Raw genomic sequence first — 15267 nt, 5'->3', positions numbered from 1 at the left:
AGTTACTATTCATGGCCTCTGTGGTGAGAGACCAGCAAGCTCACCAGAGATAAGAATTTGAATATGTAACTTAAATTTTTACCTTATTTCTACTTGGGAAGGCACGGGAAGAAGGGAGAGGGTTTGTAAGAGGCCTCTGAAATGTGTCCTTGGCAAAGACAGTGAGCTACTCAAAGGCTTTCCACTCAAGTTAGGATGTAAGAAGAATGAGCACCAGATTTCTGTTTAGAAGGTGGGGTTGGTGTGAGGCTTAGAAACTAAACAAGATGATTCTTAGAAATAAATTAGAGACCGATCAGACTCCAGAAGTGGTAATGCCTGGAAAGCCCAAATTATGAACTACTTCAGTTCTTCACAAATAGAAAGGCAAGTTTGGAACCCCATGGAACAAACCATTTAGTTCACCAAGTTTTCTGGATGTTTCAACAACACAGGTAATGGATAGGGAGTAACAACACCTTTCTTATGACTAGTATCTGGTATGTCTGCAGGAAAGTGGAAACTGGTCAGTTTGATGTGTCAGGAGAAAACCATAGCTGCTTGAGGTGATGGTTTTGTAGTTTCTGGTGTGATACATTAGAGATTAAATTAATCCATCAATATGAAAGTGCTCTGAAAACTATAAAGCACCAAGCAAACCATACAGTTTTTTTCATAGTATTGAGTTAGATCACTTAAAATGTAGTAGTTTGAAATCTGCTTTTCATGTTTTCGTATTTCAGATGTGTATTTTTTGTGTGTGTGTTTTCAGATAATCACAAGGACTGTTCTGGTGTGTCCTTACACCTCACACGCCTGCCGTAAGTACTCCTGGTCATTTTAGCTGATAACAGCTTTACAGTCTTTGAGAACTTAAAAGTGGGAAATATACTCTATTAGTTATCTATTGCTCTACAGTGAATCACCCTAAACCTCATGGTTTATAACAAGTGTTCATTATCTGAGTTCCTGTGGCTCAGGGTCTGGCACAGCTTTGTTGGTCTCTGGCTCGTGGCCTCACACGGAGGCTGTGGCCAAAATCTGGGCCAGGGTTTCAGCCATCGGGAGGCTCCACCAGGGAGGAGCCGCTTCCGAGATCACTCACATTGCTCTTCACAGGGTTCACTGCCCTGCTGGTGGTGGCTGGAGGAATCCATCCTGCCTCGCTATGTGGGCCTGAAACAGGGCAGGCTGCATGCAACAGGGCCACTGGCTTCCATCGCAGCCAGCAAGGGGGAAAACCAGAGGGCAGGCAACAGGGAAGCCATTCTTGTAGCAGAGTCTCAGAAGTTACTAAATAACATATATAAGTCTGACAGGTGAAGAAAAGAGTTGCCACAAATCTTCATACTCTGACTGCATGAGAAAAAAATCAGTTTTGCCATATTCTCTTAGAAATAACATATTACTAGGTCCAGATATAGGTCAAGCCCACACTCAAGGGAAGAGGATTAGACGAGGGCATGAACGTCACATCTAGGAATTTTTAGTCATGGTTTTCCAGAGAAACAGAACCAGTAGAATGCGGGTGTGTGTGTGTGTTTGTGTATATATGCATGTAGTGTATGTTGTGTATATATGTATGTAGTATATATATATATATAGAGAGAGAGAGAGAGAGAGAAAGGGAGGGAGACAGGTGGGAGACCCAGGGAGGGGGAGAGAGGGAAGTAGAGGGAGAGAAGGAAGGAGAGTGATTACTTTAAGGAATTGACTTACAAGATTATGGGGGCTGCAAGTCTGAAGTGTGCAAAGCAGGCAGGCAGCCTGAAAATTCTGGCAGGAGTCAGTGTCGCCATCTTGGGTCCAAAGACAGTCTGGAGGCAAAACTGCCTCCTCTTCATGGGACCTGTCTTTTCTGTTAAAAGACCTACCCACATTGTGGACAGTAATCTGCTTTACTCAAAATCAATGATTTAAATATTAATCATGTCTAAAAAATAGCTTCACAGCAATATCCCGACTGATGTTTGACAAACAGCTGGGCACTGTCACCTAGACAAGTTGAAACACACAGTTAACCACCACAGGGACCTTAAAATGTGTATTTAGCTCTTTGCCCAACAAAATGAGTTCTTCGTTAAGAAAAATATATATTCATCCTTTTTTCCCCATATTGTCTTGTTTTGTTTTTTACATGAATAATATTTTGTAGACCAATGTATTGAAATATATCTTATTTCTCCAAGGCAATTAGTTTTGACTTACAAATAATAAAACATTGCTGTTTTTTTGCAGGCAGCCTTTAATTGCTGGCATGTACCTTATGATGTCTGTTGACACTGTTATACCAGCAGGAGAGAAAGGTGAGTAATGATCTTTTTCAGTATTACTGTTACCTCATTACCTAACCTATAGGAATGGATTTACAGTGTATTTTTTATAAACTTTTGAAGTAACCAATATGTTTGAATCCATGGAAAATAAACCAATTTCTTGTTATCCTTGGATTTAAAATAGATTTTTGTGTTATTTCAGGCTAGCAGTTTGTTTTTTTCCACTCTGTTAATGAAATTCTAGGAATTGAGGCCCATGGGTAGATAGGGTTATATAAGTTAAAGGATGGATCTTGAGTATTTTACAAATCAATCATGCATTCTTTAGATGCCAAAGACAATCTTCAGAACATTCTCTGTCATAAACTACTGCAGAGAGTATCAGGTTCAGAATGAAGAAGCTAGCAATTAACACCAAGTCAGCATTTGAACTTAGATATATTGGGCGTATTTCCCCATTTGTAAAATGGGGATAATAACAGCTGATTCTCCTGAACTCACCAGAAGCTATTGTAATAAGCATAATGTTATTTTTCAATGTATCTGCTTCTCAAAAAAAATTAAATATTATTCACTTTTTTTCCCATTAACTTTAAAAGGTTCTTTTAAAGTTAATGACAAGTATGGTCTCACTGTTACTGAACCAATTTTTAAGCTTTTCCAACTGCATCAATTTCATGATAAAGGTAACAGATTAAGCCTATGTTTTCACTGACAGGGTATTTTGACTTGGCCCTAGTCATTTGGTTTATGAATGAAATAAAGTGTGAGGGCAGGAGGTTCTTGACTTAGTGAAGAGGCTGGCATGTAGTGAGTGCTTAATGTCTGCTGAGTACATGGGTGTGTATTTACTGCACAAGAAAACCCCCAGGTGTAGCATCTTGTGAATACCCTGTGTGTACTTTTACACAAGAATAATGTTATTTTCCAGTTGGAGAGTGACTTTTTTTTCTGCGTTTTCATTTCTCACAGTGGTGAATTCTGACATTTCATGCCATTATAAGAAGTATCCAATGCATGTCTTCGCCTATAGAGTTCACACTCACCATTTGGGTAAGAACTTTAAACTACATGTAAAATTATAAATATTTACCATTGTGCTTGCTAATGCTGTAAATGTAAATGTAAGTTATATTTGACTTAAGTCTTTTCAATGAAAGAGATTTTATGAAGCACGTTGAAATTCTGTATGTTTCTTCATCATACTGTTTTTCATTAAAATACGTAGCATTTTGGGTTCTGAAAATATTTAGATTTTATTTTGAAATAGAAAAGTAAACAATGCCTATTTTTTTAAATACCTTATTTAATCATATGATTATAATGTGTGTTCATAACAGGTAAGGTAGTAAGTGGATACAGAGTAAGAAATGGACAGTGGACACTGATTGGACGCCAGAGCCCCCAGCTGCCACAGGTTTGTGGAATCTAGTTTAATTTTAAGAGAGAAAAATGTTGATCAGCAGATAGTAATTTTTAAAACCCTCTTGGAACCCTCATGAATGTCACCAGAATCTTTACTGCATATCTAAGCTGTGTGTGACCTCCTTTTTTGTAACTTCCAACTTTATGATGTTCTTATTTCACTTAATATCTCTAAACATGGCGGTAAAGTGTGTGTGTGTGTGTGTGTGTGTGTGTGTGTGTGTGTGTGTGTGTGTGCATCCTCTCTACCAGGGTTCTCCAAGCCTTGCGTTATTAAAGTAGTTCTGGCTTTTATTGGTAATTTTATGAGTCACTGTGTTCATCTTCTTGGCAGGCTTTCTACCCTGTGGAACACCCAGTAGATGTTAGTTTTGGTGACATATTGGCAGCAAGATGTGTATTCACTGGTGAAGGAAGGACAGAAGCCACACACATTGGGTATGATTCCATAAATGCCACTATTTAAAAAGATTTTATTGAGGCAAAGCATGATTATAGATGACAGTTATCATTGTGAATGAACTGCATACATTTTTTTGCTATCATGAGCAATTACAACAAACTATAGTATTTTATCATTTTAGAACTGATTGATTGGGTGAACTCCAGCCATGAGCTTATTTTTTCATGCTTCTTTTCCTGCTTATTCAAAACTTTCAATATCAGACCTCTACATATTATAGTTACAAGAGTATATATCGATTCCTCAGCTCATCTTAATAAAGAAAAATATAATGATTATGAGTTTTTTTCTTCAGTCCTTTTGCCCTGTGTTCAAATTTAGGCAAATATATAGGTCCTATATTTTGTGGTGCCCATTAATTACTCAGAACCATAATTATTTCTGCCTGATAGAACTTCCATGTGTTCAAAGTTTTCCAGGTGTTTAGTCTACCCGTGAGAATAATATGGAGCACTTTTCCAAAAGACAATGTTGGATTTTTAAATAATTTCTAAAATACCAAGCCTTCTTAACATAAGTATATTTTATAACATGAAGTAAAATTTTCTAAGCACTATCACTCTTTCAAAAGAAAGATTCACCTAAATTAAAAGTGAAAGATAAAGTCTCTTATCATGTTTTTTGTTAGAAAAGAACCAAGGAGCCTCCTTTCCATGTTAAACTAGGTTATAAAATATTTACTAATGCTGCCTAGAAGCTGCAGTTTTGAACCATTTATCTTTTGGTCAAAGAGAAGTTACACAAAGTAGGCATCTGAAAATATGCATTAGAGACACTGAAGGTGATTCTTATGATGACAACATGAGCTGTTGTTTGTCAGGGAACAGGGAAAATGTATTGATGCAGGTTAAAGAAAAAGGCTTTTAAGTTGGTGGAACAGGATTTTTTATGTCATTCTAAAAGAGTTTTATATTAATAAGCATCAACTTTAAGGCTCAAGATAGAATAAATGGAAGAAAATTATCAATTTATATTAAACAAGGACAGAAATTGATTTTATATTTTGGTTTGTATTTATATTTGCTTTTGGATAAATTTGGGAGAGGCTTGGGGAAAACAATAAAATTACTGAGTTAGATGAAATGGCAAAGGTAAGAAAAGGATTAACAAACTATATGTAATTAGATTTGAAGGACATAGTCTGACAATTCACTTCTTAATGATCTTTAAATACACGAAGTAATATAATTAACCAGGTATTGATCAACTGTTCTCCATTTTATGTTACTGTAGAACCTCTTAACTTTACTTTAATGCCATTGGCTATTTTATTAACCTTTGAAATAGATAAACAAATAGTAAAAAATTCATTTCAGTACTTTCTGTGTATTAATTTACAAGTTCAAGTGGAATAGGTAGACTCTTTTGCTCAGAGGTCCCTTTGTAATTTGGGAGGGCTTGTAACATTGGCCAGATTCCATCCTTCAGGTGCTATCTGTGAGGCAATATCAACCATGGAAATGAATGACTTGTTATAGTAGTAGGATGAGGATAAAGTGATCTCTGGAAGCCTCCTTCAATTTCATTAGTCCAGAATAATTCTGGTCTTTTAAAAAATGTGCATTTTGCTTTAAAGTAATACCCTAAAATGACTACACCAGTCTATCTTTTTGTAAATCTCATGTGGGTTAAAGGAAATGCCATTTTGTAATACAAATAAAATAGAAACAAATTATAGGAAATAAAGTAATTGGATGAGTCCATATTCTGAATATTTAATTTACACTAAAAAAGCAATTTTTTTCTGGTAGAATAGTAAACATTTTCTAGTAGAATAAATTTATATATGAGTAAAAATCCTCATAACAATGCAGAGCATCCTATATGCTTTTAATATGCTTTTTAGCTTTAGGAAGGTAAAAACAGCGACACCACTTCCATATGGTATTACAGAATCGCGGTTGAGAATCTAACCAGTAAAAACAAGAAAATAGAATTTTATGATGTCTATTCTGTGATACTCTGTAAATCTCTTGTCCCTCTTCTCCCGATCCACCAAACCCCTGATCCACATATACTCACGCGCACTCCCACTGGTGCAGGTCTGAGTTCTGAGCATGAAGCTGACTTAGTTACGAATCCCACTCATCCAAAGGTCATGTGGGGCCCCTAGATGCCCTCGATGCACTGGAAGGACTAACATCTTCAAATTCTTAACCTACTTGTTTGGCAACCACCTGGAAATGAGGTTTTACAGGAAAATTGTATCATTAATGGCCTAGTGTGAAGATTTTCAGCTAATTCTTTTACCCAATTGAAGCTTCATTCTGTGTTAGACTAAAAATTTTAGAATTGGAGAAAACTTTGCTTGGATAGAACAGTCATAACTAATAAAAATAATAAAAAGCACTTAAACAAAATAGGAACTGATTTTCACATACCAGGGACATCTCAAAATACAACTGTTATTAGGTGGACTTAAGACAAGACATATTAATAAATTTATTTAGTGGTAGCATTTTTTATCCAGAAACGTTTTCTTTTTAAATAATAAAATGAATAAAATATCTTAGACAAAGTTGTACCAATGTATGCACTAACAACAAAGTACTAATTTATATATAAAGCAGCAATATTTTGTGCCTGACTGCATTACACATTTTTTATTCAATATGACACACATAGTAATTAATTTCAAATGTTTAGTCAAGTTTAAACAAGAAAAAATAATTCAGTCAGCCAATTAAAGCTAATTAAGTCAGCTGAATAGCTTAAAACTTATATGCTAAAATTTTAAATTAATTCTTGAGAATTGGTGGATAATGTTTATCTACTTGGTCAGTTTTGTTTGTTGTTCCTATTTTCCATTTGGAAGTAGCTACTGTACATACGAGGATGTCTAATGCATATTCATGGATACCAGCACAGTACTTAAATTAGCATTTTAAACTGTATTTTATGCAAAGATAAAGTTATGTGATCAATAACTCCTTAATGTATAATTTTAAAAACACCATGAAACCTCTTAAGAAAGAATTGAAGGTTTTATAAACTAACTTCTTCAAAGTTTTCATATTTCCTTCCAAAATTAGTATTATCTATCATTGGTTATTTTCAAGCCTAGCATGAGTGTACAAGGCAGGGGCTAAAGGTGCAGGATCCTGAAAGTGGAGTATCACTGTCCGAAACAGTCATGGGGTGTAATAGTATTTGGGTTCTTTAAGTGATGCATTTCAGAATACTTGGAACTTTCTTACATCTCTATTACATATCTTTGTAATATGAAATAATATATAGTATAAGAATGTATTATAGAATATAGTATACATAGAACATAGATAGATAGGTAAGCTGACAGATATAAATATTTTTCAGTAGTGCCACAAATCAATTGAGTTCATAATACTGACCTGACTCAGCAGTATGATACATTAGGGGTAGCAGGTTATGCCATAATAACTTGTAAACATTTATTAAGATTATTCATTCTTCCTTCATTCCACAGATATTTATTGAGGGCTTACTATTTTCAGGCTCACCACACCTTGTCAGATTTAAAGCTAGCTGGTGTAAAGGAGCAGTTGTCACATAAGCACTCTATTATGTAAGAAGATGAAAGAACCACACCACTCTAATTTTGAGCTGAGGTGATGCCAGCAGCCAGCATTTCGGGAATCATACGGGTGATAAGGAGTGTTGAAAGGGCCATCCACAGACCCAGGGCTGACACCTTGAGCACAGTGCCCCCCCATACTTTCCCATGTTCATAATCATTACACTGACAGGGTCGAATTGCATTTGTTGTTCTCTCTGGAAAATAAGGGCAGATGTGTCAAAATTCTTCCTTAGGAATACAGAAAGCAGTTTGCTTTAAAGTCACTTTTTTTTTTTTGAGTTAGAAAACATGGATGTGGGATAAAATAGGCAAGCTGAGTTACTGATATAGTAAGGATGTTTAGGATGTAAGGATACTAACTTGTTTAGGATATGATCATTTCTCCATCAGATAGGAACTCAGAGTTACCTTGACTACAAGTTCAGTTATAGATAGAAAGGAATAAAGTATGACTCTCTTTCTTCACCTCTTCAATGAAATTTTCTTTGTGATAGCAAAGATTCTTAAATTACTTGATCAGCTCAATTTTATAGAATAGGTGCCTTCAATGAGCTATATTGGTGAGCTAATCAGGCTATCTCACAAAACCTCACGTGTTTAGAAATGAGCATAGGTATGATGTTCCCAAACAGACAAAATATGGGAAGATCTCTCCTTGGATCAGTTGCAAGTTTCATTGGTTACTATGTGCATTTATTAAATTTTCCCTTTCATTAATTTGAGGAGCTGGCATGATTATTTTGCTTTCCCTCTCTGATGATTCTAAGCTAGAGCCAATCTTAAATTCCTTTTTCCTTATTTCTCTCTCCTCATTTATACATTTTCCCGCCTTTTGAACAGGAGTGGTGAGAGGCTCTGGCTTATTACTTTGGCACTAGCCATTCCTTTTATAGTACATATTTTTTTTCTGACCAACTCCAAGGCTGTTAAAATGTAAGCCTTAGGAATGCTTTTTTGACACATGAAGAGATGCATAGTGAACAGGTGGTTGTTTGGGACTGCATTTCACTATTTGCTTCTATTTCACAGGGGAAGTGGTTACACTGACAGGTATCAGACTCAGAGTGAGAAGCCAGATGATTTTTAAAGCCTACACAGAGCGTCCCGTGGCAGGGACTCATTCCTGCGGTCTCTCAGGGGCTCTCCATTTTCAGAGTTTAGAGAAACCACATCCCTGTTTGGAAAAGATTATTTTTTCCATCCCTTGCTGACATCATTCTTGTTGCTATGTAGAGGAAGTGAGTGCTGCATGACATTTCTGGAAAAATCAACACTCACATATTTCTGTACAGCAAATAGTCTACTTCAGAGGTTGTGTTTTATTACTCAAGGCTTGCTAAAGGTTGTCAGAACTAAGGCCAAAAAGGAAATATTCCTTTGCCCAAACTACATAGGTATATTAAAGCTTTGTGAAGGTTTACCTCAAATAATTCCTTCCTAGTAGTGAAGAGATGAAACACACAGTAACCCCATGCGAACAGAGGAAGATGGAAATATGTTTTCAACTTTTAGGCATAATTTATATTATTTGGAACTTTTCCTTGACATGGCCACCCCACTGTTTGAAAGCCTGTTTTTCACACCGAGTCAGTTCTATAGCACTACCCCATTCATGTTGGATCCCTTAGAAAGACTGGGGCTGCTTTCATTTTGTATCTTTCCTGAGGCATTCTTTTCTTCCCTGCTAGAAAAGCCAAGGGGCCAAGTCAGATATCAGGTGTATGTTTATGATCTCTTAGTATCACCATACAATTCTTGACTCATCTGACCATGAGGAAGTTACCAAAATTAGATCACAGATTCTCAGGGTTAAATGGAAAAAGTCATTTTTAAAGAGTTGTAAATAGTACATGCTATTCCTATTGAAGTATTCTGAATTTTACCATTACTAAGTAAAAATTAAGATTTTCTATAAGAAAAGTACTTTGCCCAATCTGAGTTTTAGCCAGTGGAAGAAAGAGTAAAGAGTAAAAGGATTTAGAAGAGCAAAGAAAGTGTCTTGCTGCTGTTCAAATGCCGCTCCCTCCTGTGCTGTTTGGTGACACCCATGAAGTGACTGCAGATGGATACTCCATTGTGAAGTGGAAATATGCCTTTGACGATGTGCTTTTGATGTTGAAAACTGTGACAGTTTTTAATGAAAGCTATAAAATAAATATACAGTGTTTCCACCTTTAAATCCATTGCTGGCAGATTTACTGGTTGCATTTTTCTTGCATTAAGAATGTGTTCTATGTGAACGGCTGATTTGTTGTGTGTCTCTTTTTCTGCCTGCAGGGGCACATCGAGTGATGAAATGTGCAACTTATACATTATGTATTACATGGAAGCCAAGCATGCAGTTTCTTTCATGACCTGTACACAGAATGTAGCTCCGGAAGTGTTCAGAACCATACCACCAGAAGCCAATATTCCAATTCCTGTGAAGTCTGATATGGTTATGATGCATGGACATCACAAAGGTAAAACTGATGTCTAATTTAAAGCAACATATTAATTTTCTTTTATACTTTTATATGTCTCACTTGACTGTATGATTAACATCTTAAAACCTCCTCCTTTTGCCAAACAATCACATGTGTACATATAATCTGAGTCCTTATCTCCCCTTCTGACATGTCTGCATCAAAACAGGTAACGTGAAAAATCTCGACTATTGATGAAACAGATTCATTTGGGAACCAAGTCCGTAAGGGTAGACCTTTCTTCATTTAATCCATGTTTTCTAGTTTCCCCTATTTCATTCCTCCCATAACCAGTGATGATTTGTGAATTTATATGCCATGTTCCACAGAGTGCTACAGTTCGCCAGTGAAAATGGTTATCATCTCCAACCATACCCTAAATTACCTGCTTAATGGGTCTTTTCAAGCAAACAACAATTCTTGATTTATGAGGCATTACTAGTTTATTCTTAGCATTGTTGATGAACATACTGTTCATCTGCAAAATGGTCATATTGATTATCATTTCTTTAGTTTAAAATTGTAAAACCCACACTCTGTTTTATTAGATGAAGTATGCTGAGACTTGCTGAGTTCTACAAGGTCGACCTTAAAATCCCAGAGCAACTTCTTATTTTTTTCTACTAGAAGTTTTATGAAAGAAGTTAACACAGTAATCAGGAATCAACAAACATATACTAAGATCCTAATATATTTAAATGTGCCTTAAGAGGTTTAAAATATCCTTAAACTATTACTAAATTCAATTTTTAGGAAAACAAATATAATTTCATTAACACATTTTAAAAATTCTGTATCACGTATATATTACTGAAACTGTAGTTTCATCTAGTTATTAAGTCAAAAGTCTGAATTGGTATGCTGGAGTGTGTGTGTTTGTGTGAATTAGAGCATTTCTTCATGTAAATTCTTACTACTGTTTTTGTGTCACTGGAATATTTCTAATAAACTATTTAAAGTACGTAATATATACTGCAAATATATGCTCATCTTTTTTGATCCTTTACAGAAGCAGAGAACAAAGATAAGACTTTTTTACTGCAGCAGCCAAAACGAGAAGAAGTATTAGAACAGGGTATGTATGCTGACTTCTTTAAACAGGCCTTTAAAAGTATTCAGAATCCAAATAGGCAACCAACTTTTAAAGTTATTGAGATATTTTAGGTCTCTCTTTATCAGCTTCCATCCCTATGTACTGCTATTTTTATATAAAATATAATTCATGCAAAAATGGTCAATTGTTATACTTCAGCTTTGAAAGGAAAATTCATCATGTAATTTAGTCCCATTAGATTTCTCTTTTAATTTATTTAATATTGCAACTTTTATATAAAGCACAAACTTAATCATTAGAAACAATCAGTGGAATGCTTTCAAGATCTAATGAAACTTACCATTTAAATTCTTGTGTATTTTGCATGGTGTGTTCATTAACTGTATTTGAGGTTCAAGAAAAAAGAATTAAGAATTACACCCTCATCTTGCCTCTCTTAAGTCCTCCTTCTCTGCCTTCAGGAAGGTGGGAGGATTATTGTCTTATGCAGCTATAGTTTTATGTTACGTTGCCATGTGACAAGCTAAAAGAGCATCGTTTCTTCTGCTCTATTTACTAGAAGTAGTAACACTAGATGCTTCTATGGCATACACTGCATGTGCTGGGACTGAAAACTTATTCTCCTGAATCTTGGTTCCTTGTTTGTTTGGAAGATAGTACTTTGTGTTAAGTGTTGGAGTATGTCATCAAGCCATTTTTGACCTAGATAGTCATATATTTTAAAACATGAGTTTAATGTTAATGCACATGCTTGTAATGACAACACAAAATGTACAGGAAGTAGATAGGATTTTTTTTCTATTAGCAACTTACAGGAATTTCTGATACTTTGGGTATTGTAAACCACTATTAGAATTTTTCAAAATGTATTCTATTATATCTATGTCAAAGATATCACTCTTGCACTGATAGTATTTGCAAAATTAAGGAGTCCAGATTTTTTAAAGGATGATATGTACACTAAAAGGGGAATAGAATAAGCTTTAACTTAAAATTTTTAAGTTTTTAAATTATACAGAGTATGTTCCACAATACTTCAATCTAACAAAGTAGCCTTTAAAAAGGTACAACTTAAAGTTGTTCCTATGTTTGTGTTAAATCAAAAAAAAAGGAGGTGATTTTATACTAAACAGTTCATACTGAATTATTGAGTATGATTTAAAATAGCTAAATTTATGAATTCTGTGTATATATTTATAAGTAAATCACTAATTGCAGCCTAAATATAGTATTGGCAGTATTTACTATAATTGTACCAAAATTATATTAGACTTCAAATGAATTATTCTGACATTGCACACATTGTTTAAAATGTATGTCTTTGAAATAATTTGAGTTATCTTAGAATACATTTCCAAGTACCAGTATATTTGACAAAGTGTGGAATGAGACCACCACATAATTGATGCATCTTATAAAATGGTAACTTTGTATGGAAACTGAAGCTGGACTATGTTTTCCTTTTGCAGTTAGTTGAGTTGATCAAGGAAGACATTGAGACTATGAAAGACCAGAAACACAGAGCATTTTTTTTTTAGCAGAGGAACCTTAAATGTTAGGTTTAATCTGTTCTTTCCAAATAATGGGATGTAGGAGATGTCCTGTATGCCTGAAAACCAATCCTTTAAAACAACTTTCATATTTTGCCATTCATTTACCCTTGTATGTTTGATAGTGTATTAAGAACTTAAAATACATCCATAGCTTTATTGGTTCCAGTGAAGAAATCTGTGGACACAGAAATTATTTTCTTATAGTTACTGTTTTCTTCTATTTATGAATTAAAATGCTGTAAAGGGATCTCACATGGAAAGAAAAAGAAGAGCATGCTTCTGACTCAGTTGTCAAAATGCAGAAAATACACTATGGCATTCATATGTTGAAATTAGTGTATCCATCAAATTATGTGAAGACAAATACTTGACCAAAAGCCATTTCAATGGCAAGTGTAGCCTGTGTATTATTCTACTGATCTTTGAGTTTAAAGAGAAATACAGAAATATTACAAATGCATATTTGTACACAGCATCCATGTGAGTTAATGAGATCATCTATCTCCTTGCAATACATAGGGCAAATCTACTCATTACTGAGAGAGTACACCATTCTTCTCATAGATGTTTATTTGCACAAAATGTCTATTTGTAGTCATTCTCTGGGGACATAAACTGACCAAATGGCTTTAGAAGGGCTCTAATTGTTCAAATAAATTATACCATGTGTGCTAATGTTTATGGTAAGTCTTCAGACTTAGCCCTTTGCCTTATTTTAGTATTCTGGCCAAAACAACTTATGCACAAGTAGTCCTCCAGGTTGTATTGGTCCTTTAATATTTGATATCCCAATATATAAAATTATTTTATTTTAGCTGTGCTAGACACAAGGTAACAGATAGCATCTATGTTGGTGAAACAGAGGCTCTCAAACCCCAGTGGACGTAGAACTGTTGAGAGGCAGAAAGAAAAAGACTCAGCAAGCTCTGTACCCATCAGTGGCTAAATAATGTAGTTCTACCTGGATTACACAAACAATAATTTTTGTTTTACTTCCTATCAATACACTGGAAAACAGGAAAGTAAAGGTCAAGATATGTAATAAATGCTACGTTGGAAAGAAAGGATGGCCTTTACTAAGGTAGTAAGAAAAGAGAGAGAGAGATTGAGAGAGATTCATATGTCACAGGCCAGAAATAAGAAATGGGGCTGTGCCAGAAATGAACAGGAAGTAGAAGGTACCTCCAACCTGGAGAAGAATTCAAAGCAAACCTATAATCTATGTAATGCACGTTTGTCTAATTCTCTGTTTCTCCAGAAAAAATATAGGTATTTTATTTTCTTTGAAATTCTAGTCACCAAAGTTGCTAGCTGTTAATTTTTGCCATAATCTTAATCTTGATTGGAAATTAAGTAGAGTTTGAAAGGACATTAGATTGTGTGAATCCATGTAGCGCTGGCCAGCCTGTAATTACTTACAGAAACACTAACCTTCTGCAGTATCCTTGTCTACATTTGCTTCCTCTAGGACAAAATTTGGTGTAAGGCAAATATATCTCGAACCCTATCCCACGAGGTGTAATTATGAAGACACCAGAGGAACCTCATTACATGACAGCTTTGCTGTCAGGCTGTCCTGGGTGTACAACAATGGGAAACATTTAATGAGGCTTTAATTAAATCTGCAGGGATTTTAAAAAGTTAATGCTTATTTGACAGATTTCTTAAAATAATGTTCATTATAGAAGATGTGAAATTTACAGAAAAGAATGAAGAAGCAAATAAAAATCATCCATAACCCCCAGAAATATAGGTGTATAATTTTCATCTGTGTGTGAGATATATATTATGCATACATAGTATGTATGTATATGCACATTATTTTAACAATATTTAGATGCTAATGTGTGTAGTTTTGTACTCTTTTTTAAATATTATATCTTGAGCATTTCTTCCACTATAAAAATTATTGGTAAGCCTGATTTTGAATGGCTGCATAATATGTGTATATTCCTGCCCATATTACTTTGAAAAATGCCTGTTTGCCTATAGGTGAGCTTATTTGTGAATGAGTCAATTGTTTGCTTCCATGCAAAAAAACATTGATGGATATTTTTAAAAAACTGAAATGTCAACATCCTTTGAAACACTGTAAGTGAAGTGAATAATTGCGTATGTATGTAATAAGTACAGTTAGCTAAACAATAAAACCTAATTAGACAGTGATTCTAGGCAGAGGAAATAAATCCTAGGAGACTAAAAAGAATGAGAAAGGTGGTGCTGAGGTTTTCCAGAACATACAGAAATATATCCTTTACTCATATGTTATGGTTGGCACTTTCAGGAAACTAAATCATGTTTTGTAAGTTCTCTTTATTTCTTATTCATACATATGCTCACTAAACCAAAGGAACAACCTGAGCTTTCTATCAGCATCGTTAGGCAAGGGATATGGGTGAGGGTAGGTGTACGAGGTGCAACCAAGAAGCTATACTAAACTCCATTTAGGAGTTCTAAATTTGAGTGTTTCTCTCCTTTAAAATTCAGAGTATAGAT

The 15267-nt window shown here is 34.9% G+C and overlaps 1 protein-coding gene across 16 annotated transcripts in view; it reads left to right on the top strand.

Moving 5' to 3' along the window:
- PAM (peptidylglycine alpha-amidating monooxygenase) overlaps positions 1 to 15267 on the top strand; it is a 274025-nt gene that overhangs the window by 208821 nt on the left and 49937 nt on the right. For all 16 annotated transcript variants that reach the window (XM_036886992.2, XM_036886990.2, XM_036886997.2 and 13 more), the window contains 7 exons: positions 752 to 800; positions 2218 to 2285; positions 3228 to 3308; positions 3596 to 3672; positions 4015 to 4118; positions 9977 to 10161; positions 11174 to 11239. In XM_036886992.2, coding sequence (XP_036742887.2) covers positions 752 to 800; positions 2218 to 2285; positions 3228 to 3308; positions 3596 to 3672; positions 4015 to 4118; positions 9977 to 10161; positions 11174 to 11239 — 630 coding nt within the window. The remainder of the gene's footprint in view (positions 1 to 751; positions 801 to 2217; positions 2286 to 3227; positions 3309 to 3595; positions 3673 to 4014; positions 4119 to 9976; positions 10162 to 11173; positions 11240 to 15267) is intronic.

This window comes from Manis pentadactyla, chromosome 2, assembly GCF_030020395.1.
Source record: "Manis pentadactyla isolate mManPen7 chromosome 2, mManPen7.hap1, whole genome shotgun sequence".
In the NCBI taxonomy this organism is placed as follows: domain Eukaryota; kingdom Metazoa; phylum Chordata; class Mammalia; order Pholidota; family Manidae; genus Manis; species Manis pentadactyla.
The sequence above is the reverse complement of the archived record's forward strand: the minus strand, read 5'-3'. Positions and strand labels throughout refer to the sequence as shown.